This window comes from Sciurus vulgaris (assembly GCF_902686455.1).
Source record: "Sciurus vulgaris genome assembly, chromosome: 1".
Taxonomy (NCBI): Eukaryota; Metazoa; Chordata; class Mammalia; order Rodentia; family Sciuridae; genus Sciurus; species Sciurus vulgaris.
In genome coordinates, this window is record NC_136461.1 from 104,453,501 (window position 1) to 104,467,240 (window position 13,740).

At 41.4% G+C, this 13,740-nt stretch overlaps 1 protein-coding gene across 1 annotated transcript in view; it reads right to left on the reverse strand.

Annotated features, from left to right (window-relative positions):
• The window catches only part of CASQ2 (calsequestrin 2), a 61,295-nt gene extending 49,312 nt beyond the window's left edge, over positions 1 to 11,983 (reverse strand). Inside the window, exon 1 of the mRNA XM_079117311.1 lies at positions 11,581 to 11,983. Within this exon, the coding sequence (XP_078973437.1) occupies positions 11,581 to 11,814 (234 nt within the window). The 5' untranslated portion in view covers positions 11,815 to 11,983. The remainder of the gene's footprint in view (positions 1 to 11,580) is intronic.
• Positions 11,984 to 13,740: the final 1,757 nt, after the last annotated feature.

The following is a 13,740-nucleotide window of genomic DNA, read 5'->3' on the forward strand; positions in this document are numbered from 1 at the left end:
AAGAGAGCAGGGCAGTTGATTTTAAAGAGAACTCTTATGATTCTCAAACAGATTTTTACCTTACTTTTTACAGTAGTGCTTTATATTATAATAAACCTTACCATATTTCCATAATGATGATTTTCATGGTACCCTATGTCCTCATCTAAAAAAGTGTAACTGGAAGAGGTCTATCTCAGAAGTATGATGACTAGGTATCCTCTTTGGTCTTGAGTACTATTGAGGGTTTCAGGGGTACAGTAGTGAGAATGTTCCAGTGGTCTGAAAACTTATGCACCAACAGTGTGTCTTCCATTTTGTAGAATCTTTATTTCCTTATTAATTCTATACATGAAAAGAAGAGTTTAAGTACAGTCAACTCAATTCATGCACTTACAACAGCATTTCTTGTTCTTTCACCATCATTCCAAGCATTAGTTGCATTACTGAAAAGTATCCAGCAAATGCTCATCCAAGAGCTCCACGGCACTGGGGCTTTACCAAGAACTGCAGTTTAAGAGTGAGTCTCTCCTGGGACAGCACGAGCTCCACATGAGGATTTGTTCTCAAAGCCAAACCAAAATAAGCCTGACCTCATCTGATTTTTCAGAGTGGAGCAGGTGTGAGTTTGGAGAGTGCCATCTTTGGGGCCATGAGCAGTTGGAAAAAATACCCGAATCCTGTGTGTGTTGCTATTCTCTGCCCAGTATTCCCACATCTCTCCATCTGTAGATCTACTTGACTCCAGCAACTGCATTTTGCCTTGGGGTTTGGAAAAGCAATCACTGGGACATTTGCCAGTGCTAAATAGGTTCAGAATACAGGTCAGGCTTACAGAGCCTGGAAGTTTCTGTCCATGTGTATGTATGTCTATATATGTATATGTGTGTGTGTGGGTGTGTGTGTGTGTGTGTGTGTGTGTGTGTATTTGGGCTAAAAATTCCATGTTTAACAAAAATCTGTTTTATCTACTGTTAAAATTTGGATCTATAGTGTTTCCCAAAATCTCATGACTTAAAGGATTGGTTGCAAGCCTGGGGTGCTATTGGGATGTAGTAGAAACATAGAAAGTGAAGCCTAATGGAAAGAATTTAGTATCACGGAGGCATGACCTTGAAGGGGATATTGGGACCCCGTCCCCTCCCTCTATCTTTTTGCTTCCTGGTCACCATGAGACCAACAGCTTTGCTTTACCATGCACTCCCTACCAGGATGTTCTGCCTTACCACAGGCCCAAAGTGATGGGTCCAAGCAGCTGTGGATGGACACCTTTGAAACTATGAGCCAAAATAAACATCTCCTTCTTTTAAGTTAATTTTCTCAGTTATTTTGTCATAGCAAAAAAAAAAAAAAACAAAAAACTAACACACCCATATTTCAGTAAGCTTAATCAAGGATAACATACAGGTCCCTGGATCTGATAAATTAAAACTCCTTATTATTATACACAATATTTCTAAAAATTTTTATGTAACAATTTAAAAACGAGATTAGGAAACATATAACTCCAATTTAGGTGATGTATTTATGATTCCTTGCCTTTTCCTTCTCTCTCCATGCATTCGTCTATCCAACATTTGTTAAATTCCAAGCAAGTGCTAAGCATTTGTCCATTTAATCCCACTGGTCATTTAGGCTCCACACAGAGTTAATGCAGTTGTACAATTTAACCTTGCTAAGTATGGGTGAAAATCCAGTGTATAAAGATACTTGCCCTTTCGTAAGTTGTTACTGCTTATGAACATGAAGGTATTCCTATCAGCTGTGCTTTGCTGTAGTAGAAGACACATGCCATTTAGAACCAAAGAGGTGTAAGTTCATATCCTGATTCATGCTCTGCTATTTTGTAACTTTGTGATTTGGGGCAATTTTTACTCAACTCTCTAGCTCGTTTCTCTGTAATATGTTGTAAGAAAAAAGTGAAATATGTAAAGTACCTGCTTGGGCCTGTTTTATGATAAGTTCATGATAGGTACTCCTTCCCTTTTCCTGCTTCCCCTTCAGTTCATTCAACATTGGATCAAAAACACTATTGAATACCCACTGAATCAGGTCCTGATCTAGGTAAGGACAAATAGAACCAAGTCCTTACCTTTGTGGATTTTACAGTCTACAGGTGATGTCACCAGTGTGCAATGTCTCCCAAGTACTATGGAGACAAGTAAGGCAGGGTCGAGGAGAAAAATGGAATCTTGGAGAGTGTGATGTATATAGGTGGTCAGGGAGATAACTGCTTTAATAAGGTGACATTTAAGTATAGATCTAAAGGGAGTGACTTCTTATCATCAATAGAAGAGGACCATCTTAGATTTTGGGGTCATGCCATCTGCATCTTAAGATGAATATTTGATGAATAAAGGCAAACATGAATATTTCCATTTGGGCTTCCACAGAACTTAGTTTCACATTATAGAACACTCACTAGTTTACTCTGAGGAACTTTCCTCTATGTTCCCGTTAAACATCTTCATATCCCACATCCATACACCTCCAAGATTCTCAGATTTTCCATATCCTTTATGGAAAGGGATAATGGGACCCAGCCATCCAATAGATGTGTATCTTCCCTTTTCTAAGGTAAATCTTGAAATAATGAAATTTAGAAGGGCACTTTCTGATTTGGACTTAGAAAACCAGGGAATTCAATGGGAACACTCTCAAAGAGAGCAAGATTTCTCAAGTACCCAGATCATTCCCTTTTAAGGAGACTCAACGTACACATTTCTATGTGACTGGGGAATCAGTGGGAGCAAATTGGGAGGTCTGGCTGAGTCCCAGAATAAACCTGGATCCCTGTACTCTCAGACCCAATTTAATATCTCAGTCCTCTTCCAAATCAAAGGGTTGCTGACAGATCCATCATCACTCAGGAGAGTAAAAAAGTCAAAGGTCAAACAGGTGCAACATGATTTGGTCATCTGAAAAAAAAAATCTCTCCAATCACATAGATCTGCTTAGTGCTTTGCAAGTTGGAAGGTACCTAATCATTCAGGGAACCTGTTTAAATGTAATCCTGATTCTGGGATGAGACCTGAGAGTCTTCATTTTCATGTTCTCAGGCAATGCCACTTTGGTCTGGGGTCCACATTTTCAGCATCAAGGCTCAAGTGGTCCTTAAACTTGGCTGTACATTAGAATCACTTAGGGAGTTTTAAAACTATAATATCTGGCATCATTTCTTATGTAGTTAAAGCAGCAACTAGGGGGAGTAAGATCAAGGAATCAGTATTTTTTAAAACTCCTTAGGTGGTTCCAGGATGCAGTCAAAGTTGAGAACTACTGCAACTGGCCAAGAACATGTTTGAAAGTTCAATGACAGGTAAAGGAAATTCATATTTGATAAGCACCAGCTATATTTCAAGTACTCAGGCATTCTACATAAATGAATTTCCTCAACAGTAACTTACATACAAAAAAATAATTATACCTAACTTTTGTACAGCTTCTTATAATTTTATATGACATTCTGATTCCCTTGCTTTCATTGAATTCTCTTAATTCATTGAAGTAAATGATATGGTTCAGTTTATGCATGAGTATAAGGACGTGAATTTCTGGTTTCCTGAAGATCAAATAGTGGGAGAGAATTCAAGTGTTCTGATGTTCATTTGTCTGCTTTTCACAACCATAGCTACCTCATTTGAGGTTGAACACACACAAGGACAAACATGTTCAAGTACACATTAGAGTCCTGTCAATGATGCTGAGCACACTGCAGATTCTGAAGAGGCTGTAGTCACTTCCAGCTAAAGATTGGTTTGCACAGATATATAGATCAATGAGGAACTGAGATCTGCCCAAAGAAGGGAGCTCAGCTGCTAGAGACCCTCACAGCCTGAGAGCAGCGGTATCAAGAGACTCACCTAACAGCTGCAGAACCCTGATTCTGGATTTTGCTGTGGATAATGGAATCAGCTTCATCCTTCCTATAGGGCCTAATGGATCATCTGTGCTAAAATCACAATCTAAAAATTATTGGAAAGTAACCTGCATCCCAGCACTGGAAAATTCGTTCTAACAATAATTCTTCTTGCTATGGATAAGCTGTTTCCAACTGTTTTAAGGTAGTTCTCCTGCCATTAATACCCAAGAGGTCTTAGTAGAGTGAGTCTGCAAAGGTTCTGATTGATGACAGCAGAATCCCCACAGGTTCTCTATGGTGAAGCTAAGTGGGACTTTCTTAAGCAGGAAGAGTAGGTGTCCCCACAGAGGGAACAATGAAGAGTAGGTTCAGACCTCAAACTCTAACTGCAGCCTGTTGAGAAGATGGTCAGCCTTTTGTTCAACTATCAAGATGATACAGCTGTCTTTGTGCCAAGCCCCAGGACTGTCATTCCAATAGAACTTGCTCACCCAAAACAAATAAACTTTGAATAGTCACAATATAGAAAGCATTACTGGCTTATCACCCACACGTTCACTCTTTCATTCATTTAATCATGCCAAGATTATTGTGTATCTGCTGAGAGCAATGAGTATTTGATAAATGAATGAATATTTCTATTAAGAATTCATAGTATTTATTTTTATGTTCCAAAGCACTAACTTGACTGAGAAAAATACCCATGACTTGCCTCAGTCCAATAAATATGTTACCAGTTGGCCTATTTAGATATTCCCCATGTTCCACACCTACTTCAAATACATACACTTAATTAATCGCATTAACTTTAAATTCTGTTTGAATTCAACTTTGAATTCAAAATAGAAAGTGCCCAAAGAGTGTAAAACTGAGCTCTCAGGTTCAGGCATATCTCCTTTCTCTTCTTTCTGGAGAAAGTGTAAAATGGTCAGAACACTTTCTCTATATAAATGGGAAACCTGCCAGGAAAAGTTATTGTTTCTTCCTTTATTCTTTCCTAGCAGAGGAGTGATAGAGAGAAAAGACATGGGTTTTGGAATCAAGGATAAGATCTGTGTGAAGGTAGGAGGAGAAAAAGAAGTAAACAACTCCCCATTGCTGGTTTAGGGCATTGGCAGATGGTTTGCCATTTCCAGAGCTCTCGGAAACTTATCCTGAGGGTTCCATGTTGCTTATACATGACCAGCTTGGACTTCTAACTTTTTCATTTACTCCATTGTACTTCTGCTTCACAAGCATTTCCTTGACCCTCCTTGCCCAGTGTGAACTTGATTCAGGTTTGGGGGGGTTGATGTTGTTTTGCTTCCCTTACTATTGAATTTGTTATGAGTTGGGATTGCTCTCAGGAGGCTGACAGTTTGGAGGGAGACATCTTGACATGTGTCTCCGTGGGGAGAAAGAGTAAGTTAGATTTAGAAGAGAAGTGAGCAGTCAACTGAAATCACATCTCAAAGTAAGGGAGATGGAACTATGACTGAAAGTGTAGAAGGGCTAATTTAATAAGGGTGTTGACAAGGTTGCCTATTGCATCTGACACAGGTTCAGCAAAGCCTTGGAGATCAGGGGGGGATACTGGACATGGGGAACTTCAAGAGTCTGGATCATGCACAGGTCACTTCTCCTCTCTGGGGCTTAGCAGGCTGCCATGTAAGCAAAATGGCGAAGCGTGCCCATTTCAAGCTCCAAACTTGATGGAATTAGGTTGTGTTGTGTTTCAAATCCTGACTGAAAGGAGCCAGCATTTGTTAAGTCCCTTCTGTGTGGCAGAAGTGTGCTCTTGCCATGCAACCTCACTCAGCCCTCACATCAACAGGATTATCTCCACTTTACAGGTGATCTGAATGCAGGCTTCTTTCTTGACCATGGAACACAGGCCTATCTGACTTAGAAGCCCATGCTAGAGTGCACAATCTCTTGAGCATTTCAACCTGAGAGAAGACTAGTGATGTTGGAGGAGTTTCTCTGGCAATGTTTATAGGACATGACAGGAGCAGCAGCTTGCACAGCAGTTTCAAGGAGAAAGAAGAAGCAGAAAACAAAGCAGTGAGGAGGAAGCCAGTTCACTGCTCAAACCTGGCCTTTGAGTCTCTGAGCCTCATAATGCTATCAGGGGTTGGTTGCTATGGTGTGAATAAACTTACTATCCTGGCTAAAGCTGCAGGAGACATCATTAAAAACAATTAGAAACTCCCTTTCTAATTTTTGTTGACACCCAATATAAAAACAGGGAAAAGGCATAGAAAAATAATTAATAGAAAATTAAATACATAAGTGGCAAATGATGTTATTACAAAATCAGTCTAGTTAGAAATCAAAGAAATGTTCATTACATCAAGAATGAAAATTTGTTTAGGGTTAGGGTTAAGGAGGGTGGTAAGAATGGAGGAAGGAAGGACTGTATAGAGGGAAAAGAGGGGTGGGAGGGGTGGGGGGAAGGGAAAAAATAACAGAATGAATCAAACAACATTGTTCTATGTAAATTTATGATTTTTAATTAAAAAAAAAGACTGAAAATTTAAATAGGTAAAGATTTCTGAAACCATGAAAATTGGGTCAGGATTCAAAAATAGGGAAGTGATATTTAAAGTGCATATGGTAGCCAGGCACGGCGGTGCACACCTGTAATCTCAGTGGTTCTAGAGGCTGAGGCAGGAAGATTGCAAGACCAGTCTTAGCAACTTAGTGAGATCCTGTCTCAAAAAAAAAAAACCAAAAAAAAAAAAAAACTCAAAAAGAACTGGGGATGTAGCTCAGTTGCAAAGCATCCCTGGGTTTAATCTCCAATACCAAAAAAATTTTTTTTAAGTTTCTTTTAAAAAGTATGCATGGTGATACACTGGAATACTACACCAACATTAACATTATGTGTACAAAGATTATAAAACTAATGACAAACTCATAATACAGGGAAATTTTAAATGTGGGAAACAAAACTGTACACTCATTTTCAAATGAGCATGTGCTATTTTGATGTTGAAGAGGGTCCAACCAGAAAATTTGGCTCACCAGTTGTTAAAGTCAAGGCCACATCTATGAAGTGAGGGGTTTGGAACAATCCAGATAATTCCAAAGGTTCTTCTAGTTCTAGCTTTACATGTGTTCATTCAACAAGCAGGTATAAAACACCTATATAGAACTACGTATTGAGCACCAACCCTGGGACCCTTGAACACTCGACCCTGGCCAGATTTGAAGGCAAAGTTTGAGTTTGGTGCCTCCTGATGACATTTAACTTGCCCTTTTCCTGTTGAGCCTTTTATGACCTTACATTCTCTCCCTTCTCTTCTTGTCAAACCTTGTTTTCAGGACAGAATTCAGACTCAGTCATAGGGAGGTGTACGTGATTGCTAACATCTTAAAGTGCTGCTTCTCCTAGAGTGACTTGACAAGTAGGGCTGGAAATCTTATCCTGAAGAAGTAAAAAGCTAGCAGGTGGAAAAATAGTTGAGAGTTGTTGGAATCTTTGCGCTCTCTGTCCCCTTCCCTACCTAGTAAATTGTTACTTATTTCACAAACCGGTTCTTCCCTATCATGTCTCCTGTATCTCTCCCCAGAAAGAGTGGGGCTCTTCCTCTTTCCTTTGCACTCCCAGAAAACCTTACACATGTTTTCCTGTGTCACAGTTTCACTTACCCCTGAATCCATTACTCCTGGCCCTCAACTGAGAACCAAAAATATGAAATGAAAAAAAAAAATCTATGAACAAACCACTGATAAGTTTTAAATTGTGTGCCATTCTGAGTAGAGAGATGGAATCTGTGCATTCTGCTCCATTCAGTCCAGGATGTGAGAATCATTCCTTCGTTCAGTGTACCCATGTTGCATGCCCTACCCGCCCATTAGTTGCTTGGTAGCCTTTTGGTTATCAGAATGACTGTTGTGGTAGCAGAATCACAGTGCTTGTGTTCAAGTAACCCTTATTTTACTTAATAATGCCCCCGAAGTGCAAGAGTGGCGATCCTGACAATTTTGACAAACAACTGCCGTAAACTGCTTCCTTTAAGTGATAAGGTGAAATTTCTTTAATTAATTAGGAAAGAAGAAAAAGTAAGTATAATACAATAAGATTTCAGGAAAGAAAGCCACATTCACATAATTTTTATTATGGTATATTGCCATATCTGTTCTATTTTATTATTAGTCCTCGTTGTTTATCTTTTATTTATTTTTTTACTTTTTGCGGTGCTAGGGATCGAACCCAGGGCCTTGTGCTTGCAAGGCAAGCACTCTACCAACTGAGCCATATCCCCAGCCCGTTTGTTAATCTTTTAATGTGCCTGATCTATAAATTAAACTTTATCACAGGTATGCAGGTACCTATAGAAGAACAAAGTATGTATAAGTTTAGGTACCATCTCCAATTTTAGGCATCCACTAGGGGTCTTGGAACATATTCTCACCGATAAGCAGGGACTGCTGTAAGTTGCTCTGTTGTCACAGTGACCCATTACACTGCAGCCTTTGGTTTGCATGTCTTTTTCTTTATTAGGCAGTGAGTCAATTGAGTTTCTTTCCGTGTCCACAGCATCTACCCCAGGGCCCAGCATAGATGCACAAATAATTGAGCAGCATTTCAAGGGCCCCTCGCTAGGCAGTGATCCCCTCCTCTGTGGGTGGAACTCTTTCTGGGTCTTTTCCTTGGTGTGCTGCTTTACAGCAGCAGGGAAATCATCCTTGCCTGGCCATAGTGGCTTTGGATTTTTCCAGAACCAGATGACTTTTCCATGATTAGTTATGAACATCTAATCCCTATGTTTCAATCCCTAAACATTACTCAGGTGTTTCAAACTGGAGATGGCAGAATGAACCCAATTTAATAGTTTGGGATCAATATTTCTTTAAGTAAAATAGAATAGAACAGACTGAAAACTGAAAAGAATTTTTTAAAAAATTCAAGTATTCCCCAAGTAAGGGTAAGTATTGTCCCATGAAATTCATGTTTCAGTTGTGTTGTGTGTGTTATATACAAGGTCACACTAGGTTACAATAACATCATGGGAAGTGACCTTCCTACACCACTGGGAGGAAAGGAGCCCCTCTCTGCTCTTTGGTAGCCATTTGCCACAGCCAAAGCCACACTGCCCTGTGGACAGGGAGCTGCCTCCTCTTCTCCATCCACATGCTGAACAGTCCCAGCTCTGGAACTGGAAGAATATATTTCAAAGTGTAAGTTTGGGGTTTACAGAATTAAGAAGACAAAAGAGTTGCTTTGACTGTGAAGAAAACTTCAAGACTCATTCATATTCACCCTCTCAATTCACCCATGGGATTTCTGGAGCCATTCTCGTCCTGGATTTTGAAAACCAGAGCTGAGAACTGACAGGTACCTCCAGGAAGTCATGTCCTTCCCCTACTATCACAAGGATGTCAGGCCACCTCCCTGCTTTGGGCTTTTACATGAGCTGGGACTTCAGGACTACGTGCTTCTGAAGGTGATGTAGGTGGCATCTTCAGACCCAGGCCTGGGCTGAGCAACCCTGCTTCAGAAAGATGACTGCAACAATCCCAAGCAGGGTGTCCAACAGGTTCCTGTACTTTGTCTCATGGAGTTGTGCCATGTAGGGGCTAAGACTGCCTTCACCTGTACTAGTTGGGTGACAATGGGTAACAGAGCTCCCTGTGCCTTCATTTTCCTATCTGCAAAATGGGGACAGTAACTGTGCCTACTCCATAGATTTATTCTAAGGATTAAACCAGTTAATATATACAAAGTGCTTTGCACAGTCTCTGCACACAGTAAGCATTCCATATGTGCTAATTATTCTTAATCTTCCCATAGGCCTGTATAATATTTTTTTTTCCACATTTACCACTAAGAAAATGAGGCTCCAAGAAATTAAGAAACCTGCCCTGTGTCATGTGCCTAGCAGAGGCAAAGCCAGACTTAAATCCAGAGATTCTGGCAACATGTTATATGTTCTTTTACCCCTAATCATGCCCTATTACTGCTCTAGGAGCCTAAGAAATATCAGAAATATCAGGCTAGTCCTTATGCTGAACACCTCTTCATCTGTCTCTCCCAGGCCTGGCACCTATGCAGGAAGATGCACTTTTGGATCAAAAGTGTCTAGAAGGAGGAGAGCCCAGGGAAAGTCCTTTCTCATGATTTTGGATGGTGGCCCATAACTTAAGTCTTTGGGGAGATATATATTTGGGGTATATATAGACACAAAGATGCATATAAATATATGTTTAATTTAATATGATAAGCAATCACATATATATTCACACACATAAGTACACAATTTAATATGATAGGGTATCAGAAATGTGTACCACATACAGGTGTTCTTTTCTAGTTCTAGGCTAGCTGGACTGTGATGAATATGGACAGTAGAATCCTTGTGCCTTCAACTAACTTTTTCATAAAAATGTCTCTCAGTAAGTGAGTATGGCAGTTAGAGATAGAGATGACAGCGTAAGGGCTGATTTCACAGGCTCGGCAGCAGCCCCACTCTCTGTCCTGGTCTTTTCCAGCCTGTGATTTTCCCATTTCTGTAGTACAAAAGACCTGATCGCCATCCCTGCTTTCTCTTTCTGTGCAACCCACAGAGAGAACTGAACTTGGGCATTCAGCTCCCAGCTGCAGCCTGAGGGGAAATGCAATGGTAGTGATGGTAGTGGTGATATTTTTTAAAACACCAGAACTCTCTGATGACCAGGAGACCCTTGGAATTCTGAAGTGCTTTACAAATCTTCTAAGTTATTTGGATACATTTAGGATAGTTTTGCTGGATTTTATTATAGTCAGTATGCTTGCCTCACATGCACAAGGCCCTGGGTTCAATCCCCAGCACTACAAAAAAAAAAAAAAAAAAAAAAAAAAAAGTGGGTTTTCTGTGCTAATTCTGTTAATCAAGCTATTTGATTAACCTGAGTTCTCAGACTGTGCTGGCTAATAACCTGTAGAATATCAAATAGCTCTTTCAACAGACTGGGAACTTGGGGGACACTCAGTGCCTCCTAGGATGCCTGGCAGCCCAGTGCTCCTAAATGGTAAAGATCTTTAGCTCTGCAGGGGGTGCTGCAGGACAGTTCTTGGGGCCCTGACAGGGGATTAGAAGTGGCCCCAGCACCAGGTTGCCAGCAGGCCACGTAATGCAGATAAAATAAGAAGTGACTTCAGATCTGCCCTAAGCTCACACCAAGAACTTTCTGAGAAAGAAAAAAGTCCTCATTAATGAACATGAAGCTCAGAAGCTCACACATCCACACCCCGTAATGCTGACTGAAAACAAATCAGAGAGAAAAGCCATTTAGTGACATTCTCCATCTTACTCTAGGAAGAGAGGCAAGATCGAATGACTCTTCTTTCTGCAGGATTGAGGGGAGACTTGAGGGAGCCAAGAGTGAGGAATCAGCATGTATAATGAAACCTACAAGCAGCCCTGAAATTTCATTTCAGTCTACAGTTTTAATGATAGTTTGAACATTCTTTTGGAAGACTAGTAGGTGAAATAACAAGAATAAGAGGACCATGATATGAAAACTTTAGGTCAGACCAGTGTTGTGCAATAGGCTCAGTCCCCTCCACTTTGAGAGTTTGGACCCACCCCTCCTCATTCACACTCCACCCTGCCCCACTTTGCAGCAAGAACATCTTCACTTTATAGGAAACTAAAATGCAGTCAGTATCCATTCTCTGTACTCTGGTTCCCACATCCCAACCCCTGGCTAGAGACGCCCCATCCCACCTCCAGCTCATCTAAGCAGGTGTTCACCCCCCCCTGTTTACTCACCTCCAGTACAATCTCCTTCAGCTGGAACTGTTTCTGTGCCACCTTATCTGAAGACACTGGCTCATGGTAGTAGAGGCAGAGCAGGTGGTATTTCTTCAAAATCTGCTTGAAGTTCCTCTCCGAAAGGCTCACTACTCGGTCTTTCCCATCATAGGTGGGAAAGTTAAGCCCCTCTTCTGCCCTGCAGGAGGACAGCAGATAGACCCCCACAACAAACAGGTGAGTTCTCTTCATTGGGAAGAGTATTGTTTCTGATTTCCCAAAATACTGTGTGCAGGAGAAAGAATGGAAAATTCTTGGAGGCTTTGGTGAGCCAAGTAGAGAGCAAAGAGGTGATCTCTCCTGACCTCCTTGGGTCCCACAAGCTGTGTAATCTTGGGCTCAGGACAAAGAGCCAAGGCTCACGCACACATGCGCATAAAGTAGAGCCAGGCAGGGAGGCTGGGAGGCCAAGCCCCAGATACCTTACATAGCTCTGCCCACCCCCTGTCTCATTAGGAGCTCCATTTTTAGGATGCAGTTGTTTCAGGCTAAAAATAAATCATGCAATGAATAAAAAAGTTAGATAGGACACAGTTGAGGGATTCACTGATACAGTATGTCAGCGTAGTGGAGAGGCAGAGGGCAGGAGAGAAAGAAGAAATTGTGCACATGTGAAATAAGGTGGCTCAAAAAGTCAAAGAAGAGAAAGAAACTAGAGAGGGAGGAATTTAAAATGATGAGAGAGAAATAAGAGACGATGGTGGCAATAAGAAAATGGATATGCAAAATGAATATGCCACTCACATCATTGCCTTGCTGAGCTCCGCTGAGGAGTCATGCAACCTGTCCTCCCTTGGCTGTGCTACAACTCACTGTGACATGGGAACCAAACAGAGCCCAGAGGTGGAATCACATTCTACACCTGTCTTTGCAGCTCTTCTTGGAAACCCAGCCCTGGCTGTGCTCACTTGGCCATCTTACCCCCAGACCAGGGACATAGGGACACCCTTTCCCACCAGCCCTCCACGCAAAGGGCTTCAGGAGCTCCACACCTGTTTTGGACCCCAGTTTCTTCCCTACTACCACTTTTTTTTTTTAAATGTTAACTCTTAACGCACCATTTTGCCCCTTTCCTCTTCACTACAGACAGGATGGTCTAGAGGTTCTCAGAGCTAGACATACCAAAGTTCAAATCCCTGCTCTGCCTTTTACTAACTGATGGACTTTGGAGGATGGCTCACCCTCTCAGATCCCCCCTGTGTAAAATGGGAAGAATTGTAACTAGAAGGTTTGGAACACATGGCACAGAGTACAGACTCAAAACCAGTAGCTGTTACTACTTCATTCTCATTGCAGGGGGTAGAACACTGGTTATTATGATTATTTGTCAGTCTCCACTGTCAACTATTTGTGGACTATTTACGGCCCATTCTTTCCTTGAATTTAGCAGGTGGTTGGGGCAGAATTGATTTGTGCTCATTTTACAGATGAACTGATTGGGCTTCAGAGAGATTGCAGAACTCTACAGTCAGTCTGAGAATTCAATTCTTCCTTAAAGTTTGGGGCTCCTGTTGCTTCACTTTCTCTCTCTCTCTCTCTCTCTCTCTCTCTCTCTCTCTCTCTCTCTCTCTCTCTCTCTCTCTCTTTCTCTCTCTCTGGCAATTCCCCTGCAGATACCCATTTTCTTAAATGACTTCTTGACAATCTCTTTAGGTCTAACAGTGATCCAGTCATATCCTCTCACTCTTTAGAGGAACCTGACCCTTACAATTCTGACCAAGTTTTTGTCTTCCTTTGGTTGGAAAATCAGTCACTGCATCCTTTGCAAAGAATAGAAGGAAAATAGAAGCCCAGTGGCTCCTCCCCATCAGGCAGGACCCTCTGCAGCAGCCAGGAGCCTAATGCTGGGTCTGGCAGATGAGGAACCTTCCACTTACATGACTAGGAGGGCAGGGCCTTGGAAACCCATCCTTAATCGCCTGGAGAGCATTTAGTTATTGCCAATAGTGTGGCCTCTACACTTTCTAAAGATAGAGCCAAGGCACATAACCATTCCAAGACACAGTTAGCTGTCCAGATCATTGGCAAACGTGAGAAAATGTAAGCGGGGAAGGACTTCTGAGTGAAACACTGTTATGTCTTGTTGTTTTGAGGTCAGCTTCCCAAAACGGTTCCCAG